Below are 24397 nucleotides of genomic sequence, written 5' to 3'. Positions count from 1 at the left end.
CATCGAGGCCCATCTGTGACTTTACTGTGCAGCCTGGTTGCAAATCAGGCTCTTATTCATATATTCACTCTGCTTTTTGTACATTAATGCATCTTATATCTTCTTTCCCCCGTGTTTTGATTCCATTCCTTTGCACATAGCCTTGCATTAGCAGCCTAAAGTACTGTTGGGCAGTGTTTCTCAACCATGGTCCTGCAAACTCACTGACCTGCACATTTTAATGGCTTTTCTGCTTTAATACCGAAGTTTTAACACAATCATTGGCTGTTAATGAGCTGATTAGTTGAATCAGGTGTTGGGAGTAGAGAAAATATTCAAAAGTGCGGGGCAGTGGGCCTCCAAGAACGGGGTTGAGAAACACCACCCTGTGGCCATGCAGAGCAGCCATATGAGGAGGCTCTTGGGAGGTGCAGCGCTCACGGTAGGAGAGACTTTAATGCCATAATCACCCAAGTGTGACTATATGTTGCTTGTGCTTTACTGTGTCAGGCTGTGGGTTGGTTAGTGCAGCGTTCACCATTATGAAAAAGTGTATGGCTAGAAGTGACCTCAAGGCTGTCTTCGGCCATTTGAGCAGCAGTGAGTGGGGGTTCTCCCTTGCTGCCTGTTCAACAGAAGAGCATTTACCTTAAAAGTGCTATATTTCCCATGTCCTCCTCTTCACTGACACCACACTGGTGTCAGAAGTGGGATAGCACCCAGCCCAGCAGACTGAAGAGGAATGGAGCTAGCGCAAAGTCAGAGGCAAACAGTGGAGAAGACCGAGTGTAGCCGAGGACGAGACTGCGCTAAGTAAAATGTTCATGGCTGCCGGTGGTTATTGTTCATTGCTGTTTTTAACAAATTTTAACTTTTTTTTTAAAAAACTTGCTTCTTTTTTGCACTTATACATATACAAGAAGTTCAGTGTCATTAGGCTTTATAACCGCTCTATTACTGCATGCCCATTGCAGTCATTAAAAGGGGATTCCACCAATTGTTCAAAATTTCTGCATAATCCAGTGTTTGAGATGTAAACAGAGTGACGCAGAGTGGGTTTGGTGTGAAATGCTTCAGATGCCTTTATAGCGGTGGTGATCGGGACCAGCAGTCGCCATGACTACAACACAGATATAGACGTTTTATTTACCATCCAGAACCACCAGAGAACCTACACGAGTCTTCTGAGTTTATATGGCATGTTGATAATTGTAAAATATGAAAAAAAGAAAAGTTTTCTTTGGGGACTATTTTGCCTCACAGCGCCCTCCACCATGAGTGGATTTTAAAAACAAAAGGTTTTACACCAAAATCTTCTCAGAACCTTTGTAAAACCGTCATCAGGCAGTGAATTCATAACCAGTTCATGTAGGAACTTTCTGTGAGGGAGCTTTTAGAGGTGGACGTCTGGTTCCTATCACCACCACTGTAAGCAATTCTTACTTAGTAAGTTTCTCTAAGAAGGGAGCGTTTCACACCACTTCAAATGACTTTCCAAACATCTTAACCATCAAATTATGCAGAAATGTTGGAAATGCTCTTTTCCAGGGCTGTGAATCTGTTATGCCTGAAATATGGGGAGAGTCTCTGTAACGCGCCTTAAATACAGCAGCGTTGTTCATGTTGGGCCCTGCTTTATTAACCATGTGTCTGAATCAGTCTCTCTGCAGAAATAGCTTGGGATCACTCAGAGTGCCTCGAGCGAGTTATGTAAGGCCAGACGTTGGTGTGAAGTCTGTCTAGTTAGCACGTGTGACGTCAGGCGAATTAGCCAGTGGCCCGGGACCCGCGTGTTAGATGCATAAGTGTATTAGCCTAATCCTGTGGATCTGCCTCACGCTGATCCCAGCATTACCTTAGTCAGTCCAGCACACAGACACTTGGATGAAGATGCACTGTGGAAGCGTCCTGTTGTTGTTGATGGTGCTCCACAGACCAGGTCTTCTCAGACATCTCCAGATTCACTCAGCTCGCCCACACTGACTGAGATCATGTCAAGACTGAAGGCGCTAGGTTGGACCATTCTGTTGCTTTCTGCAGGTAAAGAAGTACTGCTTGAGTTCTCATTGGTTGCCCATGTTAAATGGGTGATGGTTACTGTATAGGGCCCATATCCCTCGTTTTCTTGCACTTTCCTTAGACTTAAATAGGCTATTTCTGTCACTGTGCCTTTAAAGAGGAATCCCACCACTTTTTCAAAAATTCCATAGAAATAAATCTTTAATCACTCCTTGTAAATGGAGTTACTGAGTCAGAACCAGACTTGTGTAGGTTCACTGGTGGTTCTGGATAGTAAATAAAACGTGTTGTAGTCATGGCGACTCCTGGTTCCCATCACCACCACTGTAAAGAAATCTGAAGCATTTCACACCAAACCCTCTGAATCACTTGTGTTTACATCACAACCGCTGAGTTATGCAGAAATTTTGAAAATGTGGTGGAATTCCCCTTTACAACTGATATATGTGAGTGAGCTCTGTTCTGATAGGCTTCCTCATTCAGTAAACAATCCCAGACCGAAACACTTCTTACAGTATACCTTTGGTGTGGGCGGGGCTAAACTACTGTAGTCTGAATAGGTGTGGAAATGTGCTGGTTTTTGTGACATCACAAAAGCAATGGCTTTAAAATTGGCTGTTTTTTTTAAGTTTAGTGTCTGCATATATTATAAAACTTTAGTAATGTTTACACACTGCATCAAAATCTTTTACAGAAATGAAGAGATTTTGCATTATACGGGCCCTTTAAGTCAGCTAGTAGTGATCAAATTGCTGCTTTTAAAGGGGCATTTCGGCCTAAAATTAGCATTCCATATGTCGTTTGTTGGTGATTTGCGTAATATTTGATATCGTATCACTCAGACTCATTGGTTTGCCGCAATTCACAATTTTGTCCATTTTGTCCAGCAATATTCTCTAACTACAATACCCAGCATGCATTACACAGATATAATCATACAACCATCGGGAATCAGCCCACTGTGATAAACACATGCACAGAGGCTAATAAACACAAATGTGATATTTGGCTTTCTAGTAGTAACATTTCTTCTGCATTAGCCAGATTATGAAAATAACATCATTTCAAATCTATTCACACCAAAGTGCTTGTAGTTTTTCAGAAGCTCCTCCCACCTTTAAAATACGTCATCAGAAGGGGCTTTGTTAGTCTTTAATCCATAAGATTTCACTCCAAAGCCTGCCGTAGAACCGCTGGATGAGGCGAGTGGGAATGTTTAGGACATTGGTTGAAATTTTCATTTTGGCTGGAGTGTCCCTTCAATGGTCAAAGGTGCTATATAAGACATTTGAAAATGCCACATTGATTACAGTAACTGTAATGCATGGCAAGTAAAGCTAGAAGGGTCAATGCTTTGAATTTAAGGCCACCAGAGGGCGCTGTTTCACCAACAAAGAGCACGGCTTTCAACCATGACGCTATTTAAGGGGAAGTCCACCATTCTTTTCAAAATTTCAGTAAAACCCAGTGTGTGAGGTGCAACCAGAGAGGTTCAGAGGGTTTGGTGTGACATGGTTCAGATGTCTTTACAGTGGTGGTGATGGGAACCAGAGAACCTACACGAGTCTTCTGAGCTTATATGGAATGTTGATGATGGAAAATAGTTTTAGGCCAAAATATTATCACAAAACTATAATAAACCAGCGCCTCAGTCATCAGGCAGTGTACGCATGAAGATTTTATGTGAGGGAGTTTTTAGAGGTGGACGCCTGGTTCCCATCACCACCACTGTGAACGGCTAGAAACTCACCAAACCACTCTGAATGACTCTGTTTACATCTCAGTCATGTAATTATGCAAAGTTCTCGAGGCTGTTCCCGTTTATTGCAGTTTTGGATTTTTGGCCACCAGAGGGCCCACACACAGCACCACACTGAACTATGATACGACTTTTAGAACCTCAAAGCTGCTCGGCGAAGGTTCCTGTTGTCCAGGAGTGGAGAACTCAGGTCCAGAGTCCAGCCTGGTTTACTGATTTCTCTGAACACACCTGCTAAACCTGGCAGTAAACTCAAGAGCTGAGTCGGTTGTGCTTGAGTAGGAAAATCCCCAAACTGTTGGTGCCCCCCCTTTGTGATTGGTTGAAATATACTCCAGCAGCACTGCTGTGTCTGATCCACTCAGACCAGCGCAACACACACTAACACACCACCACCACCTCAGTGTTACTGCAGTGCTGAGAATGACCCACCATCCACATAGTACCTGCTCTGTGAGGGTCCATGGGGGTCCTGACCACTGAAGAACAGGGTAACAGTATCAGAGAAACAGATGGACTACAGTCTGTAACTGTAGAACTACAGAGTGCAGCTATACGGTCAGTGGAGCTGATAAGATGGACAGTGGATTGGTTTAATATTATTATTTATGTATTAGTGTCATATTTACGGAATAATTCATACTGGTTTCTTAACCCTTCTACTAATACATATTATTATATAATGATCTTAAGATCTAAAGTCTTAAAAAATAATGAATAATTAGGGTTTAACTATTTAATTATATAATCAGAAAATGCACTTTTCACCTGTTTTGGAGCTCCTTTCATTTTTCTCTTTGATAAAGTTGATGAAATGTATTTGGATGCAAGTATTTATGATTCATAAAAAACAAGTCAGCCTTAGTGTCTTTGTGTTTCAACGCGGTTTGTGCCAGCTGTGCAGGATTGTTTGACAGAGAAAAGGCCGCAGTCTGTTTTATCTCCGTCTTTGTGGAGAGGTGTGACCTATTTTTCACAGCAGGGGGGTTCTCACCCCTCCCCTTTCACTCCTCATTGCTCCCTAGCAGCTCAACTCAGAGCCACCAGAGTCAGCAGTGTCCTAGTTCATCTGATAACAGAGACTGTCAGCAGAATGGCCACTAGGGGGCACTGCAGGTTCATCTGTCTTTTATCTTCGCAGGCGTGTTCAGTGACGAGGCCGCAGACGTGTGTGACTCCAAACCGTGCCAGAATGATGGTGTGTGTGTGAGGCTGGGTGGAGATTACAGATGCCAGTGTTCAAATGAGCCCCAGGACGGTCACATTTACGGTGGCCAAAATTGCACAGTGGCACTGCTGGGCTGTGAACGGCACCGGTGCCAAAACGGAGCCACCTGCTCTCCTTACCTCAGCAAAGGACACCACAGATACAGATGCTCCTGCCCCGAGGGGTTCGCAGGGACACGGTGTCAGACGTCCACCACTTTTTCTTTTGACAGGAGCGGCTTTCTTCACATCCAGAGCCCAATCGAGGACGCCACGGTGACCCTGAACGTGACCCTGAGCTTCCGGACAGTCCAGAGCATGGCCACCCTGCTGCGGTGCCAGGTTCATGAGCAGAGGTTTTATTGCAGATAGAAATTACGTCACATTTATTTGACCCCTTAAATGACCAGGACCCACCGGCAGGCCCAATGTTTTATTATACATTTCTATAGCCTAAGAACAGCTCAGCTAGTTTCCATTACAGTCCCTGTAGTTACAGTATAATAAGCCTTAGCGTGTAATAAACCTGATTTTAAGGGGTTAAAGGGCCCATATCATGCAAAACCAAATTGTGATGCACTATTTAAACATTGCTGAAGTTCCTGCACATACAGTTACATCCCTAGTCAATATATGGAAACATGGCTGCAAAAAATAACACATTTTGAATTCATCATGGTTGTGACATCACATCATTGATGATTCAATTATTTAGTATTCTATCAACAAAGTTGGTACAAATGTTAAATGTGTTATGTAATCATTCCTAAAGTTCTAAAACGTGTGTTAATCATATGTTCATATGTTGGAACTAAACCGCAAAAACAGCACGCTTTGAAGTCACCATGGTTGTGACATCACATCTTAAAATACCAAATCACAGAATTTGTCACATAGAAAAAAAGTCGGCACAAATGTTGAATGTGCTTTATAGACGGTCCTAATGTTCTAAAACATATTTTAAACATATGTCCATACGTTGAAACCAAACCACAAAAATAAAAAACACACTTTGAATTCATCATGGTTGTGACATCACAGCATCAGATTACCAAATTTTGTGCAAATGCTCCGTGTAATCAATGCTAAAGTTACTGTGCCAAAACATGCTGTTCAATCCCCGATGTATACGGTGCGTGTATTGCACACAAAGCCCCTAAAACACCATGCTTTGAATTGATCATGGTTGTGACATCACATCACAGAATCATAGACTACCAAGTCATAGAATCGTGGGAAAACAAAGCTTGTACAAATGTTGAATGTACTATGTAAACGTTCCTAAAGTTCTAAGATGTACTGTTCAGTCCCGAGTGTACTGTCCATATATGGGAACCAAACCGCAAAAACAGCTTTGAATTCGTCATGGTTGTGACATCACAGCACTACATCATATAAAACCAAATTTTGGGCAAATGTGCTGTGTAATCATGGCTAAAGTTCCAAAACATACCCAGTCTATACAATATATCGGGGCAGTCGTGGGCTGGACATTAGGGAACCGGCCCTACGACCAGAAGGCCACTGGTTCGATCCCCAGAGCCGACAGTACATGACTGAGGTGTCCTTGAGCAAGACACCTAACCCCCAACTGCTCCCCAGGTGCTGTGGTTAGGGCTGCCCACCACTGTGCTCACTGCCCCCCCAAGTTTATATCTAGACGCTATATACCGGTTTTAGATCATTTTATCAGGTAAAATGATCTCACTGTACTGGCAGATCATTTTGCAGGTTTCAAGCTCATTTCTTACAACAAGCAAAATGATCTGACAACATACTGAGATAAATGTAAATGACCCAAAACAAGTAAACAGTGTTTATAAATAAGGTAAATAACCATAAATTAAGCTTACAACAATCTCAACAGGAGAAACGTTGGATTTATTGACTATGTTTAAGATCATTTTACTTGACAAGGCACCATTTTTTGCGGTGCATGCTTTGGACGGCTCATGGTTGTGACATCACAACCATGACGAGCTCTGCATGTGTTGTTTCGCCCCTTCGTTTTCTTTGCGTCCTTCGTTTTCTCACCTCGACACACGGCTGCCTGTTCAAACTGTTTTATGAAAAAGGCGCAAAACAGGGCAAATCAGCCAATCAGAAGCAAGGTTATTTACATATATCAGTCTTAGACCGACATCAACATAAACTGCTTGCTTAATTCTAAGGCATTTAAAGGCTTTGGAGAAAGAATCGGTACATAACGCTATATAAACTATATAGACACGGACCCTTTAAATAATACCTGCACTTCAAAAATAACTGTAGTGCTAATGAAACTCTGTGCTGGTGCCAGGTGGACGAACAGTTTCTCTCACTGGAGCTGCGGGACGGCCGACTACGGCACACCCTTCAAGTCCAGGACGTCCAGCTGGCCCTCCTGGAGCTGTCAAGGGACGTTTCAGATGGCCACTGGCACACAGTCCACGCCTTCTTGCACAGCAGCGGCCTGCTGGGGGTCAGTCTGCTCCATGCGTCCTGCTCTCCAGAGACCTGCCACAAGGAGGTGCTAGTGGAGACAGTCGAGTCAAACACCCTTCCGGAGCTGGGATCCGGCCTGGCTGAGGTCCAGAACCTTTATATCGGCGGGAGGGGGGGACAGCAGCAGACCCCTCATGCTGGAGATGGTATCTGTTGCCCACATTACGGTCTCTTAAAGGGGAACTCCACCCATTTTTTTAAAAATTCTGTATAATTCAGTGAGATGTAAACAGTGATTCAGAGTGGTTTGGTGTGAAACGTGGTGGTGATAGGAACTGAGGGTCTCCCCGACTACAACACAAAAATAGACATTTTATTTGCCCCGTATAATGTCCTCCAGCATAAATGGATTAAAAACACATTTTAGGCCAAAAATATATCTCAGACAATATCATAATACAATGTCCCAGACATCAGGCAGCATTTTTATAAAAATTTCTTGTAAAGACTGTGCATGATGGAGCTTTTAAAGGCATTAAACCCTTCAGAAGTCTGGTTCCTGTCACCACCACTGCGAACAATTCTGAAGTTTCTCTAGAACAGCACATTTCAAAACTAGTAATGTAGCTAACTAGGAATGGAAGCTGACATATCAATATTTTGTACAGTTTCAGAAACAGAATAAACAAGTCTGTTTAAGATGATTTAAGAACTTAAATTAGACTTGTAGTTACCATGATGCTAATTGGTGTACATAAGCTTCCATTACTTGCAGCGCCGGCTCTAACTAATAAGAGACATAAGCAGCTGCTTAGGGCCACATGGCCCCCAGGGGGCCCCCAACAGTTTCTTGGTTGCAAGTCTGTAAGTTAAACTGTAACTTTAACTCCAAATGAGTATCCAATCATCAGTAATACACAATTAGCCAGTTATACATTTTTTTTTATTAGACAGCTTATGAAAGTCATTGTTGTTAGTTAGCCTCTGATTTAGGAGATTAATTAGATTCATAGTCCAGTGGAGATTAAGACTTCGCTGCAATTTGAAAAACGAAAGTAATTGAATAAAAAATTTTATTCAGAACTTGCCGTGGAGCATGGAGCTGCCACGTTTTTCCTGGGCTGCATGCGAGACATAAGGCTTCGTTCTCGGATGGTGGTCCCGGGGTCAGGGGTCCGGCAGGTGAACGTGAGTCTGGGGTGCAGTGAGAGAGACGCCTGCCTTGACGGTCCGTGTCAGAACAGGGGCAGATGCATCAGCCTGGGGTGGAGAAAGCATACCTGCGAGTGCCATCGGCCGTACGAAGGAGACGACTGCTCACAGGGTAAGGCTCAATTTCTGAATCGAGCAGGAACATTAATTTCCAACAACACTACAGTAAACCTGGCCTCATATCAACACAAAATACTGACACGAGTAGAAGTAAAACTGTCGTAGAAAACTTCAGTGAAAATGTCTCAGGCTTCAATTTAGCCTCAATTTTTAAATATAAAGGTTAAAATACAACTTTAAAAGTCACAAGTATTAGCAAACTCGCAAATGTAGCCAAGCCAAAAAACAAAGCATTAAAATTTTAAAGTTTTAAAAATTTAAGTTTTAAAATTGAAAGTTTTAGCAAATTAGCAGATTTAGCTTAGCGAAAACATGAGGTAAAAGGTCTCTGGCCTCAGCAAATTAGCAGATTTAGCTTAGCGAAAACATGAGGTAAAAGTTCTCTGGCCTTAGCAAATTAGCAGATTTAGCTTAGCGAAAACATGAGGTAAAAGATCTCTGGCGTCAGCAAATTAGCAGATTTAGCTTAGCGAAAACATGAGGTAAAAGTTCTCTGGCCTTAGCAAATTAGCAGATTTAGCTTAGCGAAAACATGAGGTAAAAGATCTCTGGCGTCAGCAAATTAGCAGATTTAGCTTAGCGAAAACATGAGGTAAAAGTTCTCTGGCCTTAGCAAATTAGCAGATTTAGCTTAGCGAAAACATGAGGTAAAAGATCTCTGGCGTCAGCAAATTAGCAGATTTAGCTTAGCGAAAACATGAGGTAAAAGGTCTCTGGCCTCAACAAATTAGCAGATTTAGCTTAGCGAAAACATGAGGTAAAAGGTCTCTGGCCTCAACAAATGAGCAGATTTAGCTTAGCGAAAACATGAGGTAAAAGGTCTCTGGCCTCAACAAATTAGCAGATTTAGCTTAGCGAAAACATGAGGTAAAAGGTCTCTGGCCTCAGCAAATTAGCAGATTTAGCTTAGCGAAAACATGAGGTAAAAGTTCTCTGGCCTTAGCAAATTAGCAGATTTAGCTTAGCGAAAACATGAGGTAAAAGATCTCTGGCGTCAGCAAATTAGCAGATTTATCTTAGCGAAAACATGAGGTAAAAGATCTCTGGCGTCAGCAAATGAGCAGATTTAGCTTAGCGAAAACATGAGGTAAAAGGTCTCTGGCCTCAGCAAATTAGCAGATTTAGCTTAGCGAAAACATGAGGTAAAAGGTCTCTGGCCTCAGCAAATTAGCAGATTTAGCTTAGCGAAAACATGAGGTAAAAGTTCTCTGGCCTTAGCAAATTAGCAGATTTAGCTTAGCGAAAACATGAGGTAAAAGATCTCTGGCGTCAGCAAATTAGCAGATTTAGCTTAGCGAAAACATGAGGTAAAAGTTCTCTGGCCTTAGCAAATTAGCAGATTTAGCTTAGCGAAAACATGAGGTAAAAGATCTCTGGCGTCAGCAAATTAGCAGATTTAGCTTAGCGAAAACATGAGGTAAAAGTTCTCTGGCCTTAGCAAATTAGCAGATTTAGCTTAGCGAAAACATGAGGTAAAAGATCTCTGGCGTCAGCAAATTAGCAGATTTATCTTAGCGAAAACATGAGGTAAAAGATCTCTGGCGTCAGCAAATGAGCAGATTTAGCTTAGCGAAAACATGAGGTAAAAGGTCTCTGGCGTCAGCAAATGAGCAGATTTAGCTTAGCGAAAACATGAGGTAAAAGGTCTCTGGCCTCAGCAAATTAGCAGATTTAGCTTAGCGAAAACATGAGGTAAAAGATCTCTGGCCTCAGCAAATTAGCAGATTTAGCTTAGCGAAAACATGAGGTAAAAGATCTCTGGCCTTAGCAAATTAGCAGATTTAGCTTAGCGAAAACATGAGGTAAAAGATCTCTGGCGTCAGCAAATTAGCAGATTTATCTTAGCGAAAACATGAGGTAAAAGGTCTCTGGCCTCAGCAAATTAGCAGATTTAGCTTAGCGAAAACATGAGGTAAAAGGTCTCTGGCCTCAACAAATTAGCAGATTTAGCTTAGCGAAAACATGAGGTAAAAGGTCTCTGGCCTCAACAAATGAGCAGATTTAGCTTAGCGAAAACATGAGGTAAAAGTTCTCTGGCCTCAACAAATTAGCAGATTTAGCTTAGCGAAAACATGAGGTAAAAGTTCTCTGGCCTCAGCAAATTAGCAGATTTAGCTTAGCGAAAACATGAGGTAAAAGGTCTCTGGCCTCAGCAAATTAGCAGATTTAGCTTAGCGAAAACATGAGGTAAAAGTTCTCTGGCCTTAGCAAATTAGCAGATTTAGCTTAGCGAAAACATGAGGTAAAAGATCTCTGGCCTTAGCAAATTAGCAGATTTAGCTTAGCGAAAACATGAGGTAAAAGATCTCTGGCGTCAGCAAATTAGCAGATTTAGCTTAGCGAAAACATGAGGTAAAAGGTCTCTGGCCTCAGCAAATTAGCAGATTTAGCTTAGCGAAAACATGAGGTAAAAGGTCTCTGGCCTCAACAAATTAGCAGATTTAGCTTAGCGAAAACATGAGGTAAAAGGTCTCTGGCCTCAGCAAATTAGCAGATTTAGCTTAGCGAAAACATGAGGTAAAAGGTCTCTGGCCTCAGCAAATTAGCAGATTTAGCTTAGCGAAAACATGAGGTAAAAGGTCTCTGGCCTCAGCAAATTAGCAGATTTAGCTTAGCGAAAACATGAGGTAAAAGGTCTCTGGCCTCAGCAAATTAGCAGATTTAGCTTAGCGAAAACATGAGGTAAAAGGTCTCTGGCCTCAGCAAATTAGCAGATTTAGCTTAGCGAAAACATGAGGTAAAAGGTCTCTGGCCTCAACAAATTAGCAGATTTAGCTTAGCGAAAACATGAGGTAAAAGTTCTCTGGCCTTAGCAAATTAGCAGATTTAGCTTAGCGAAAACATGAGGTAAAAGATCTCTGGCGTCAGCAAATTAGCAGATTTATCTTAGCGAAAACATGAGGTAAAAGGTCTCTGGCCTCAACAAATGAGCAGATTTAGCTTAGCGAAAACATGAGGTAAAAGGTCTCTGGCCTCAACAAATTAGCAGATTTAGCTTAGCGAAAACATGAGGTAAAAGTTCTCTGGCCTCAGCAAATTAGCAGATTTAGCTTAGCGAAAACATGAGGTAAAAGGTCTCTGGCCTCAGCAAATTAGCAGATTTAGCTTAGCGAAAACATGAGGTAAAAGTTCTCTGGCCTTAGCAAATTAGCTGATTTAGCTTAGCGAAAACATGAGGTAAAAGATCTCTGGCGTCAGCAAATTAGCTGATTTAGCTTAGCGAAAACATGAGGTAAAAGATCTCTGGCGTCAGCAAATGAGCAGATTTAGCTTAGCGAAAACATGAGGTAAAAGGTCTCTGGCCTCAGCAAATTAGCAGATTTAGCTTAGCGAAAACATGAGGTAAAAGTTCTCTGGCCTTAGCAAATTAGCAGATTTAGCTTAGCGAAAACATGAGGTAAAAGATCTCTGGCGTCAGCAAATTAGCAGATTTAGCTTAGCGAAAACATGAGGTAAAAGGTCTCTGGCCTCAGCAAATTAGCAGATTTAGCTTAGCGAAAACATGAGGTAAAAGGTCTCTGGCCTCAACAAATTAGCAGATTTAGCTTAGCGAAAACATGAGGTAAAAGGTCTCTGGCCTCAGCAAATTAGCAGATTTAGCTTAGCGAAAACATGAGGTAAAAGGTCTCTGGCCTCAGCAAATTAGCAGATTTAGCTTAGCGAAAACATGAGGTAAAAGGTCTCTGGCCTCAGCAAATTAGCAGATTTAGCTTAGCGAAAACATGAGGTAAAAGGTCTCTGGCCTCAACAAATTAGCAGATTTAGCTTAGCGAAAACATGAGGTAAAAGGTCTCTGGCCTCAACAAATTAGCAGATTTAGCTTAGCGAAAACATGAGGTAAAAGGTCTCTGGCCTCAGCAAATTAGCAGATTTAGCTTAGCGAAAACATGAGGTAAAAGGTCTCTGGCCTCAGCAAATTAGCAGATTTAGCTTAGCGAAAACATGAGGTAAAAGGTCTCTGGCCTCAACAAATTAGCAGATTTAGCTTAGCGAAAACATGAGGTAAAAGGTCTCTGGCCTCAGCAAATTAGCAGATTTAGCTTAGTGAAAACATGAGGGGAAAAGGTCTTGGCCTCAGCAAATTAGCAGATGTAATTCAGTTCAAATTTGAGTATAAAATTAAGTCTCCGCAAATTAGCAAATGTAGCCAAGCAAAAAAACTTGAAAAGGTTTTAAAAAGGTCTCAGGCCTTAATGTAGCATATGTAGCCTAGCAAATAACTTGAATAAAGATCCTCATCCCTGCTAAAAACAAATAAAAACAAAAACGTAGAAACCGTTAAGTGTTTCTGTTGGATCCTGGTGGTTTAGTAATGCGTTTTTGGTTTTTAGTGGGTTGACACCACAATGTTAAGGATCCTACTGGTTTAATGGGCGAATAATGGCTTCTTTTAAATGAATTTGGTGGTTGCCTTATGGGATTTGGGATTGATGGTGTCCTACCAGAAACTAGTGGTCTCTATTAGAAACCATTAGATCAAATCACAGTAGAAAGCAAAACCATTATGTTTTAAACCTTGAAGTTAGGAATGCAGTTAATGTAATTATTGTACATAAGTTTTCATTATTTGTTGACTATATTAGCCTCATGGCTCCGGTGCAAAACTGAAGACACAAGCTTCAACGCATCAGCAAAACATGTCTCAGCTGATCTACGGAAAAATTGTGAAAACTGTAGACGTGAGTTTTTTCGCTGGACCATTAAGTTAATTCAGACCTTCACTTTAAGAATAGGCATTTGTTGTGTTGTCAGAAGAAAACCCTGTATCTTCATTTTTGTTGTTTTTCAGTTTTTGGCGTAATCTGAACACGCCTGATGCTCTTTACATTGTGTGTACATTTCATGATGAATGGACCAACAGAAACAGCTCAAAATGACTTGGAAAAAATTCTGGTTCCATTCACTTACATTAAAAGTAAAGCAGGTTTTTTCCTTCTCCTGTAAAGTCACCGTTTTCTTCTGACAACAGCGATAAGCTTGCCGCCTGAAAAGATGAGTGACCGCTCATTTCATCAAGTTTATATAAAAAACTAAAACCGTTCCTTTCTGCTCTCCATACAGACCACCTCACTTAGATACCATCTAGATTTCAGCATGGACAAGTTTAGTCATGAGGCGTAGCAGGGATTAAAGAGCTGACACACACCTTCAGTACAAACACACACGGGCACACCTGGGCCGTGGATTAAAGAAACGTGGGATTAACTCATTTAGATTTGCGTGAACTTTATATAAGAGTCCTGTTGAAAACAAACCAATGTTACAAACGTAAATATTGTGTCCAAGTGACAAATTCAGCTAATTTATTATTATTTAATTAAAACTAACCCCTCTCTGATTTTATCTGCATGTAATTTTGTAAAGTGTTTGAACTCATTTATTATCTACTATGACTTAATCAGTATCTACAGAAAAAAGCCCCATAAAAACCATGAATTATTAATTATCTGCTATGAAATATTCAGTATATGCTATGAATTATTCAGTGTCTGCTTTGCATATTTAGTATTTATTATGAGTTATTCAGTATTTGCTTTAAATTATTCAGTATTTACTATGAATTATACAATATTTTCTATGAATTATTGAGAATCTGCTTTGACATTTAGTATCTAGTATGAATTATTGAGTATCTGCTTTTACTTATTCAATATTTACTATGAATTATTGAGTATCTGCTTTGACTTATTAGGTATTTATTATGAATTGCTGAACGTTTGCTATAAAAAATTTATTGTCAGTATCTAGTATGAATGAGTTTGTATGTATGTATGTAGAAAGTATGTACTATTAATTATTATTCCATAACTATGAACTGTCAGTCTCACTATCTTGTACAAATAATTGAGCATCTACTATGAATTATTGAGTATTTGCTTTGACTTATTCAGTATTTACTATGAAGCATCGAGTATTTGCTTTGACTTATTCAATATTTACTATGAAGCATCGAGTATTTGCTTTGACTTATTCAATATTTACTATGAAGCATCGAGTATTTGCTTTGACTTATTCAGTATTTACTATGAAGTACAGAGTATTTGCTTTGACTTATTCAGTATTTACTATGAATTTTGAGTATTTGCTTTGACATATTCAGTATTTACTATGAATAATTGAGTATCAGTATGTACTATGGATTATACAATAACTAGTATGAATTATTCAGCAATTATATTAATTATTCAGTGTCAGTATCTGGTATGAATTATTACATTCTATGAATTATACATCATCTACTATGGATTCTTATGTAAGTACTATGGGTTATTCAGTTACTAATACTAATCATTCAGTATCAGAATCTAGTGTGAATTAATCATTACATTCTATGTGTCATTCAGTAACCACCATACTTTATTCAGTATCTACTGTAAAACAAAGTCATCAGTACTCTGTAGTTGTGAGGAACTGAAGGGTGGACCTACAATCAGACCGTTAGAGTTCTTGGGGTCCAGTGACAGTGTCTGTGCTCATTTCTCTACAGAGTACATCGCTGCTCGGTTTGGAAACGAGGACTTGGAGAGCTACGCTATCTTCTCTGTGCCTGATGAGCCTGGAGACTCCTTCACTGTGTCCATGTTCGTGCGTACTCGCCGGCTGCAGGGTTTGCTCCTGGTCCTCTCCAACAGCACCAGCCAGTACCTGCGCCTGTGGCTGGAGGGCGGAAAAGTCAAAGTTCAAATCAACAACTTTGAAAGCCTGCTGGGCCGGGACAGCATTAATGACGGCCACTTTCATCTGATGAGCTTGTTCCTGGATCCGGGGAGGCTGAGCCTTGCCCAGTCGGCCAAACCCCAGGGCAGCGTGGCCATCCGGAGGCTGGTGGTCCAGGCCGGAGATACGGTTCATGTGGGAGGTTTGCCAGACCGCAAAGCCTCTATGGCCTTTGGGGGGTATTTTAAGGGCTGCGTCCAGGACCTGCGGCTGGGCTTCAGGCGCCTGCAGTTTTACCCCATCAACACCACAGTCAGCTCCTACAGCCCGGAGAACATGGTGGAGGTCACCCGTGGCTGCAGAGGAGATAACTCCTGCAGTGTAAGCCACCTAGTTATGCAACTCGGTCACAACATGCTAAAACCCAGCGCTATTCTCAGAGTCTCAGAGCTGTGGCTACTTAACATATTCAGAATGTCTCCTAAGTGTGTGTGTGTGTGTGGACCGATATGGTCAGAGTGTCTAATAGAGTGGACAGTGAGTGGACACAGTGTTTAAAAACTCCAGCAGCACTGCTGTGAGTGTTCATCCCTCGAAAGAGCTCCGTAGCTAGATGCCACCAAGCCATATGTAGAGCTGAGAACAATCCTGTCCTGTTGTCTTTGCAGAAAAACCCGTGCCTGAACGGCGGAGTGTGCTACTCCATGTGGGACGACTTCACCTGCAGCTGTCCCCCCAACACAGCAGGGCGGCGCTGTGAGGAGGTGAAGTGGTGTGACCTCTCTCCCTGTCCATCCACCGCAGCCTGTCAGACACACAGCCAGGGCTTTGAGTGTGAGTGTGACTCGAGACTTTACTCTTGGCCAAAATTCTCTCTCTGTGCTAAACTGGACTAAAACTCAAAACTACAAAACTACAAAATGTACATAATTTTTTTCATAGGGATTGTTAAATGGTTCATTGTAGAGCCTCAGATTTCTGGGAAAGAATTGGGACCTGTGCTTAAAAATGACTAGATGAGCAGCTGTGCTGGACTGAAGCCCCCCAAGATCAGAAAGGGACACCCTGTGTTACACCTGCTTTAGAGTGCTGCAGTAGATCAGTCTGGGGAAGCATGACTGAACGTCCTGTCTGCTTCTCAGGTGCTACAAATGCTACCCTTCGTGACGGCAGCCCTGTAATCACTCACAGAGGCAATGGGAAAATCCGGCGGTTCCTCCATAGTGTCTCCCTGAGTTTCCGCACGCGGAAGCCTAACGCCACCCTGCTTCACGCAGAGCGGGAGTCGGAGTTCATCACCGTCTCCCTCCAGGATGGACGCCTGGTTCTGGAGCTGCAGGTTGTAGCACATGATCTTGTTATATAAATTCATGCATGAATATTCAAAAGATTTGCCAGTGGAAAAGAAATAGTGTTGTTTTCTAAATCTTCATATGGATTTTTCTACCAAACTTGGACGTTAGGCCAAAATCCTTTAGCTCTGAGTGAACACAGTACCAAAACAATCATAGCACTACCTACCACCACCAAATGTTTCAGGAGTGGCACTTTTATTTATTTTTACTCAAAAATGCAACCAGTACATGACCAGAAAACACATCTGTGCACACATAAACTCATCATCTTGTTTACTTAACTGCACAAAACGTGTTTCGTACTGATCATTCTTACAATTTCACACTGATTTTCACACTTTGGGACAAATTTACTTCAAAACAATGGGATCTAACTGCTCACCATTTGGCCACGAGGGACAGGGATGCAGCCTCACTTCCTTCTGTAAAATGTAGGGGTGTGGCTAAAACAAGACCACGCCCCCAATTAAAATTCTGCAATTAAAATTGAATTTTGAAGTTTTTTTTAATTAAAAAAACTAAACTCATGATAAATGTGAATGTTTCACCTTCACTTTAAAATGAATCAAAATTGAAATTTAAAATTTCCAAAAAGATATTATTATTAAATAATATTGGTAAAAGATTAGTATTATTTTCACAAGTGTAAATTTAGGGGTTAGGGTTTGGGACAGACACCTCCCAGAAGAAAGTACTCTATAAATTATGATTTTGTATATATGTAGCTTGTATATATTGTATATATTTGTATATATTACTATCAACCTTAGATTTGAATAGATGAAGGACAAAATTCCGGCTTCTTCATCTGTTACCACTATAACTACTGTCCTTGTTGTGTACTTTTATTTATACTACCAAGAATTGGCATCATCTATCTATATCATTTACACAAATGTAAAATTGAAGGGTTTCTTCTTGGGCTGCAGGTAGGAGAGAGCGCCCCCTTGCTGCGAGTTCAGAGCCAGACAGGAGTGAGCGATGGACAGTGGCACAGTGCCATCCTGAGCATGGACAATCCAGCTCTGGAGAGCTCCACCTGGACTATGGTTCTGGACCAAGAGGAGTCCTCAGTATCTTCTCTAGCTTCTGGAGATCTGGACTTCCTGAGAGAAGATGTGGACATCATGCTGGGTGGCTTAGGGCCTCTGGCAAATCTGGAGGGGTGCTTGGGTTTGGTGGAGATTGGCAGCCTTTCATTGCCTTTCTACAGCCAGACTGAGCTCAACCTGCCCAGGCCTCAGGAAGAGCAGTTTCTGAGGACTTCTGGAAGTCCAAGCTTTGGTTGCCAGGGATCCAGGGTATGTGACCCCAACCCATGCCAGAACGGAGGCGAATGCCAGGACCTCTTTGACCTCTTCCAGTGCCGGTGCCCGTCTCTTTGGGCCGGCCAGATGTGCGAAACCAACTCTGCCGCCTGCCTCTCAAACCCTTGCATCCACGGGTCTTGCAGGGTGGTCCCTGAGGGTTACAAGTGCTTGTGTGAGTCGGGATACACCGGCCAGCGCTGTGAGGAAGAGGTAGACTTGTGCGCAGGACACAAGTGCAGCAATGGAGGCACCTGCCTCAGGGGCCTCAAACAATATGCCTGCCTATGCCCAAGAAACACGACTGGACCTCTCTGCAAGTAAGTGGGGCCTCCTTTCTTAACTCTATAAGACCTACATCTAAAAATGGACATGTAGGTACAGTATGGCCCAATCCCATTTCTTATTTTTACCCCTTGTTTTCGAGTTTTTTTTTATTTATTATCACCCCCCCCTAACTCTTCATTTCAGTGAAATTAAGCTGAAGTCTTGTATTCATCAGGTTCTACCTTAAATGGAGCAGCATCTGGGAAATTTAGCTAGCTAGCTACTGAGACATCAGCATAACACATTTTGATTATCGTAATTTTTAACAGAGAAAAAATTCCCTTTGTTTCATATCTCTTTGTTTGGAGTCTTTGAAAAACCTCTGTTTGGAGGGTCATGTAGCCCCAACACTTTTCCCTACCCCTCTATCTCAACAAGGATCAGGACACCCTACCCCTTGGGGGGTTGGGGGGTCCTGGGGGGGTAGGGTGTCCTGATCCTTGTTGGGGGGTCCTGTCTTGACTGTCTTCTCTCTCACCAGCTTCAGTAGATACAAAACCTGGCCTTAGTTACAGTTGCTAGATTGTAAAGGACCAACTGGGTGAACCAGTCTTCTACAGCGCCACCCAGCAGTGCTGCAGCTCTAGTTAGTTGAGAACACCAAGGACAGAAGCTGGTTGTGGGTGAAACAGATAAACAACGAGAATTTTGATTTTGACACATTCCAGGGTCCAAACAGTTAAGTAGGAGGACCCACAGGACCCCCTGTATTTCGCACTTTGGACGTATTACACATCTATGGTCTATGTTCTCTGATTTGTCACAAGATTTTCAGTGATGTCACTTATTTACACAAATATTCAATATAAAAATAGTACACAAAATCAATATAATTAACTTGTATTTACGCTTTTACTGCAAAAAAATGTGGAGTTCTGTGGCTTGCATAGTAGTGGTCAGTCAGTAAAGCAAGTAAAAGTAATAAAATCTGCTTAATATACTTAGTTTTTTAAAATTTTGAGAATGTTGTATACATATGAGATTATTCCTTTTTTATAAACTATATATGGTTATTCTTATAGCTTATAAAATGGCCTTTTAGATCATTTTAGATAGTTTTATCCGGTTAAACGGTCTTATTTCCACAGTAGATCATTTTTTCTTTTTGTTTCCTAGAAGCAAACATATTCTCCATTGGAAAAAGGCACTTTCTGTGGATACAATTAAATATGTCTAGAAATAGATGAATAGTGTTGCAATATTCTCACAACCACCTCATAATGAGAAATATTAGATTTTATTAATGGCATTTTAAATGTTTCCACATGCCAAGATATCATTTGCAGTGTTGACTGATCCTTAAATTGAATGCAGAATCACTCGAAGAGCAGCTTCTCTGGATTTGGTGTGAAATGGTGGGAAAGTTTTTGAAGAGGGCTTGTTTGGTCTTACAGGGCTGAAAGAAAAGCTTCTTGTTTTGAGGTTACATGACATTTTTTAATGTTTATTTTAGAGAAAGAGTCCCAGAACTCCCCTGGTACATCGACAGGATCCCGTGAGTGGCACATTTAGCAGCATTCATTGACATTTCCCGTCAATATTTCCACATTAATCAGAACAGAATGGAGAAAGGTGCGTGTGCTGTATTGATATAGGCTATTATCTCCTCTTCTAGGTATCCTAAGTTGCCAGTCTCTGTCTGCGGAAACGAGAGGTGGAATTACAGCTGCTTTAACGGTGGGAACTGCTCAACTTTGAAGGACACATGTGACTGTCTGTCTGGTTTCACTGGACAGTGGTAAGAATGGCCAGTGCTCAAAATAACAAACTTTCTTTGTTTGGGGCCACTGTACAGTGTCGGAGTGGGTAACCAGGGGGATTCCTGGAGTGGGGTCTGTATCAATTTAAGGGGTAATCCAGTGGCCCCCACCTACACCTACAGCCCCTGATTGCTGATTGTAACTTATACAGTGGACAGAGATCATATGAGGCTTATTCTTATTTACCGTTCCACCTTAAATGATGTAGCGCTTACATTCAGACGACTGTTCGGGCTGCACTATTTAAGGTGGAGCAGCAAAGGAAGCTAACATCAGCCTCGAGAGATCATCAAATTAAGGTGGTTCTTCAAGGGTTCTTCAGAAAAGAAAATGGTTCCATATAGAACCATGAATACTTGAAGAACCTGTTGCATGATTAAAGGGTTCCTTGCATCATGAATAGGTTCTTCAAACTGATGGAGATGCAGAACCCTTTTTGGTGCTACGTAATACCTGCCTCAGAAAGGTTCTGTATGGAAACATCTATAACACATTCTTCATCAGATTGAAGAACCCTTTAATCATGCAAAGAGTTCTTCAAACTGATGAATGCGTTTTGTATGGTTCTATACATAATCTTTTTGAAAAGGTGTTGTTACAAGCTCATATTATGACAATAGCAGAACTGTTTTGGTGCTACATAGAACCCTTTTCAAAAGTTTCAACGTCGAACCGTCTGCTGCACGTTCTCCATCGGTTTGAAACACCCTTTCATGAAGCAAAGGACCCTATAATCATGCAAAGAGTTCTTTGGGTGGTCACGGTTCTATATTTCTTTACTAAAGAACCCTTGAAGAACCCTTTTTAAGAGTGTAGTTAAGGGGAATGCTGACTGTTATGCCTTAAACAGTGTACATGTCCAGTACAATTAAAATATGACATACAAACCAAATCTAAATTATTTGTTTATTATTAAAAACATGATAAATAAGTAATATTCCTCTACTAGTAGGCCACTATGGGAATGGTATTGGACATGTGCACCATATAGGGACTATATGTCTTAACACTCAGGGTTCCCTTCAAAGATGAGGACATATCCGAGCAGGTGGGCAGTGAGAAACATTGACAGGACATTCATTTAAGTTATTCGGCTTGAAAGTTTGTATCATATTCTCATAATTTTGTCACATTTAAGACAAGAGCTTTAGTCAGTTTTCATTTTATCACTGTTTAGTCACCTTGTTTATCTCAGTACAGCTCATGAACTATAAAAAGGAGACAAGAGAAAGAAAAGAAGATGAAAATCCACAGGTTTCAGAAAGTGCTGCACAAACGCAATGATGTGTGTGTGCCGCAGGAGCAGTACAGGTAGAGCTTAAGGTGGGCTGAATCATATATTACAGTTAAATGAGATATTTAGTGCGCCGTTCCTCGCTTAATGGCTGACCTACTAGTTACAGGGTTTTGCCTATTTTAAGCATTTTGCTTGGTTTTTATAACATATGGAAATGGTGTTGGACATGTGCACCATATAGGGACTGTATGTCCTTAACACTCAGGGTTCCCTTTAAGGAGGATGAGGACATATCCGAGCAGGTGGGCAATCAGAAAAGCTGACAGGACATTAATTTATTTATCTAACGAGAGCATCATTTGTAACATATTGTCATGATTATGTCACGTTTAAGACAAAAACCTAAGTCAGTTTCCATTTTATCACTATCTCGCCACCTTATCTCAGCACAGATTATAAATAATAGACAAGAGATAAGAGAAGAAAAGATGAAAGTGCCCAGTTTTTAGGAAATGTTGCACAGAGGCAATTCTGTGTGTGCACAGCAATAAAGTTAGAGTTTAAGGTGGGCTGGTCTGCACCATATGACTCCCGCTACGGCCCTGAGTAGCTTTTCAGCTTGAGGACTTGCTCAAATAATAAGTCAACTAGCAGTTGAGCGGCTGAATGTAGGAAGATGGTGCTTGATAAAAGGGCTAGAGGCCCTTGTGTGAGGCCACTGTTGAGACATCTTGTTCCGTAGGTGTGAGATGGAGTTGGACGAGTGCGCCTCCAACCCCTGTCTGAACGGAGGCTATTGCCGGAACCTCGTCAACAAGTTCCAGTGCATGTGTGAGATGAGCTTCGCAGGGGAACACTGTCAGATTGACGTCAGCGACTTCTACCTCTACGTCTTCCTACTGCTGTGGCAGAACATCTTCCAGCTGCTGTCCTACCTCATCCTCCGCCTGGATGACGACCCGGAGATTGAGTGGAACGCCGCAAACGACGAGTAGACTGGAGAGCCCAAACAACAGGACTGAGGCTGGAGAACGTGGACCCTAATATGTGTGTATTGGGGTGGTCAGGTGGTCAATGTCAACCACAAAGAAGTCTTAAAGTACAAGTGGTAAAGTACACTCTTACAAACAATGGTTCTTCAGAGGTTCTCTAGTCAAGACAGTGATTCCATATAGAACCATCAGCACTCAAAGAGCCATTTGCATGCTTAAAAGGTTCTTTGCATCACGAAATGGTTCTTCTGCTAGATTCAGAATGTGTTGTATATGGTTCTGTATAGAACCTTTTTGAAAAGGGTTCTTTTATTGTTACAAGTGTGACATCGTCACAATAGAAGAACCCTTTTTTAGCACCATATTGAACCACGTAAACACGTTCTCCATCAATCTGAAGACCCATTTCACAATGCAAAGAACCCTTAGAGCATGCAAATGGTTATTTATTTTTACTAAAGAACCCTTGAAGAACCATCTTGTTGAGAGTGTGAGGTAGATGAGGTATCATCCAGAACAACCTCTGAAACCACACGAAGACAGAAGAGCTGGTATTCTCATGTTGTTTAAGGGATCAATTTTTCACCATTTAACACCTGAATGAAAAGTCTTATGGCTTTCAAAGTCTGAAGGTACCATAAGGAGCGAATGTACCACTTTCTTTTGCACTGGAGGGGCTTCCTGACACAGTTGTTCAGGTTCTCCTGGGGAGGGAAAAACAACAGGGCCCCCTATGGTTCCTTTTCTGCTTTGTGTCGTCTGTGTGAAAAGCTAAGAAAAATAGGAAAATATGAACAATGTTCAAAATGAATGAAACCAATAAGGTGCGTCTACTTTGGTGCATCAGGGCTGTACACCAATACTGTACGGTAGGTGTTTCTAATAAAGTGGCCGGTAAGTGGAAGCGCAAAGTGGATGTTTCTAATTAAGTGGCAGTTTAGTGAAAGTACAAGGTGGGTGTTTCTAATAAAGTGGCAGGTTAGTGGAAGTACTAGGGCTTGTTTCTAATAAAGTGGCCAGTGAGTGGAAGCACAAGGCGGGTGTTTCTAATAAAGTGGCCAGTGAGTGGAAGCACAAGGTGGGTGTTTCTAATAAAGTGGCCAATGAGTGGAAGCACAAGGTGGGTGTTTCTAATAAAGTGGCCAATGAGTGGAAGCACAAGGTGGGTGTTTCTAATAAAGTGGCCAATGAGTGGAAGCACAAGGTGGGTGTTTCTACTGAAGTGGCCAGTGAGTGGAAGCACGAGGTTGGTATTCCCAATAAAGTGTCTAGCGTGTGGAAGCTCAAGGCAGGTGTTTCTAATAAAGTGGCCAGTGACTGTATGCTGTGAACAACATCAACATGAATTTTAATACACTTTTTGTCTTTCCAATATTTAAAACTGAGGATTTTAGATGTGGTGTACAGATGTATATTATCATTACATTCATATGCACTTCAGAAGCCTAGGACCTCGTGACGTAGAAGGCTGATCTGTGCCTTATAATACTTTTTCACAAATTTCTGTGCATTTTTTTGTATGTGAAAAATGCAAAATGAGTAAACATGCAGGCCAAAGTTGTTCATGTTTGCTTGGTGTTAACTTCTCCGATCCTTCTAAGCCGGTGGAAGAGTATTCTCATGTTCCGAGTATGCGTGCCCTCTGAAACGGTCTGTTTACTTTGGCCCACGAGGTTCACTACCGTCTGTAAACTGGCCCTTTTTACCTTAAAAGGCAAAGTGAAGGAGCTTATGAATGAACAGAGCTGTTATGGTATTGTTCTTCATGCAGTGGCACCCCCTGGAGGTCTGGAACAGAATTCATTTGACATTCCACTCCTCATGCAGTGCAGTCGAATGCTCTTCTTCTCAGCTTCTCCACGATGTCCCCAAAGAATCCAAAGAATGTAGTTTACAGGATGGAAGGCATACAAGAGAATGTAATACTTAACATCTGTAGGCTGAGCTGCTGTCAGCCGTTGCCCGTTTGGTATAATTGGACAGTCAGAAAACCAACAATATTTCTCAAAGTTTGTGGAGATTTCATTAAAAAAGTCACTAAAT

General features: G+C 41.5%; 1 protein-coding gene across 1 annotated transcript; it reads left to right on the top strand.

Annotated features, from left to right (window-relative positions):
- The first annotated feature begins 1431 nt into the window (after nucleotides 1-1431).
- Nucleotides 1432-22553, top strand: LOC108430773 (protein crumbs homolog 1-like). The gene is made up of 11 exons (XM_017703477.2): nucleotides 1432-2019; nucleotides 4899-5305; nucleotides 7263-7593; nucleotides 8469-8711; nucleotides 15207-15757; nucleotides 16045-16210; nucleotides 16519-16715; nucleotides 17661-18358; nucleotides 19819-19860; nucleotides 19981-20103; nucleotides 22105-22553. The coding sequence occupies exons 1-11, from the start codon at nucleotides 1971-1973 to the stop codon at nucleotides 22355-22357; spliced, it is 3060 nt and encodes a 1019-aa protein (XP_017558966.1). The 5' UTR covers nucleotides 1432-1970; the 3' UTR covers nucleotides 22358-22553.
- Nucleotides 22554-24397: the final 1844 nt, after the last annotated feature.

This window comes from Pygocentrus nattereri, chromosome 2 (assembly GCF_015220715.1).
Source record: "Pygocentrus nattereri isolate fPygNat1 chromosome 2, fPygNat1.pri, whole genome shotgun sequence".
NCBI lineage: Eukaryota > Metazoa > Chordata > Actinopteri > Characiformes > Serrasalmidae > Pygocentrus > Pygocentrus nattereri.
This window is presented reverse-complemented; position numbering and strand designations above follow the sequence as displayed.

Bases quoted from the DNA above. Each gene is read 5' to 3' on its own strand.
- LOC108430773 (XM_017703477.2), top strand. From the start codon at position 1,971: ATGTCAAGACTGAAGGCGCTAGGTTGGACCATTCTGTTGCTTTCTGCA. The intron at 2,020-4,898 runs GTAAAGAAGTAC...TTATCTTCGCAG, and splicing joins CATTCTGTTGCTTTCTGCAG to GCGTGTTCAGTGACGAGGCC. The intron at 7,594-8,468 runs GTATCTGTTGCC...AATTTTATTCAG, and splicing joins GACCCCTCATGCTGGAGATG to AACTTGCCGTGGAGCATGGA.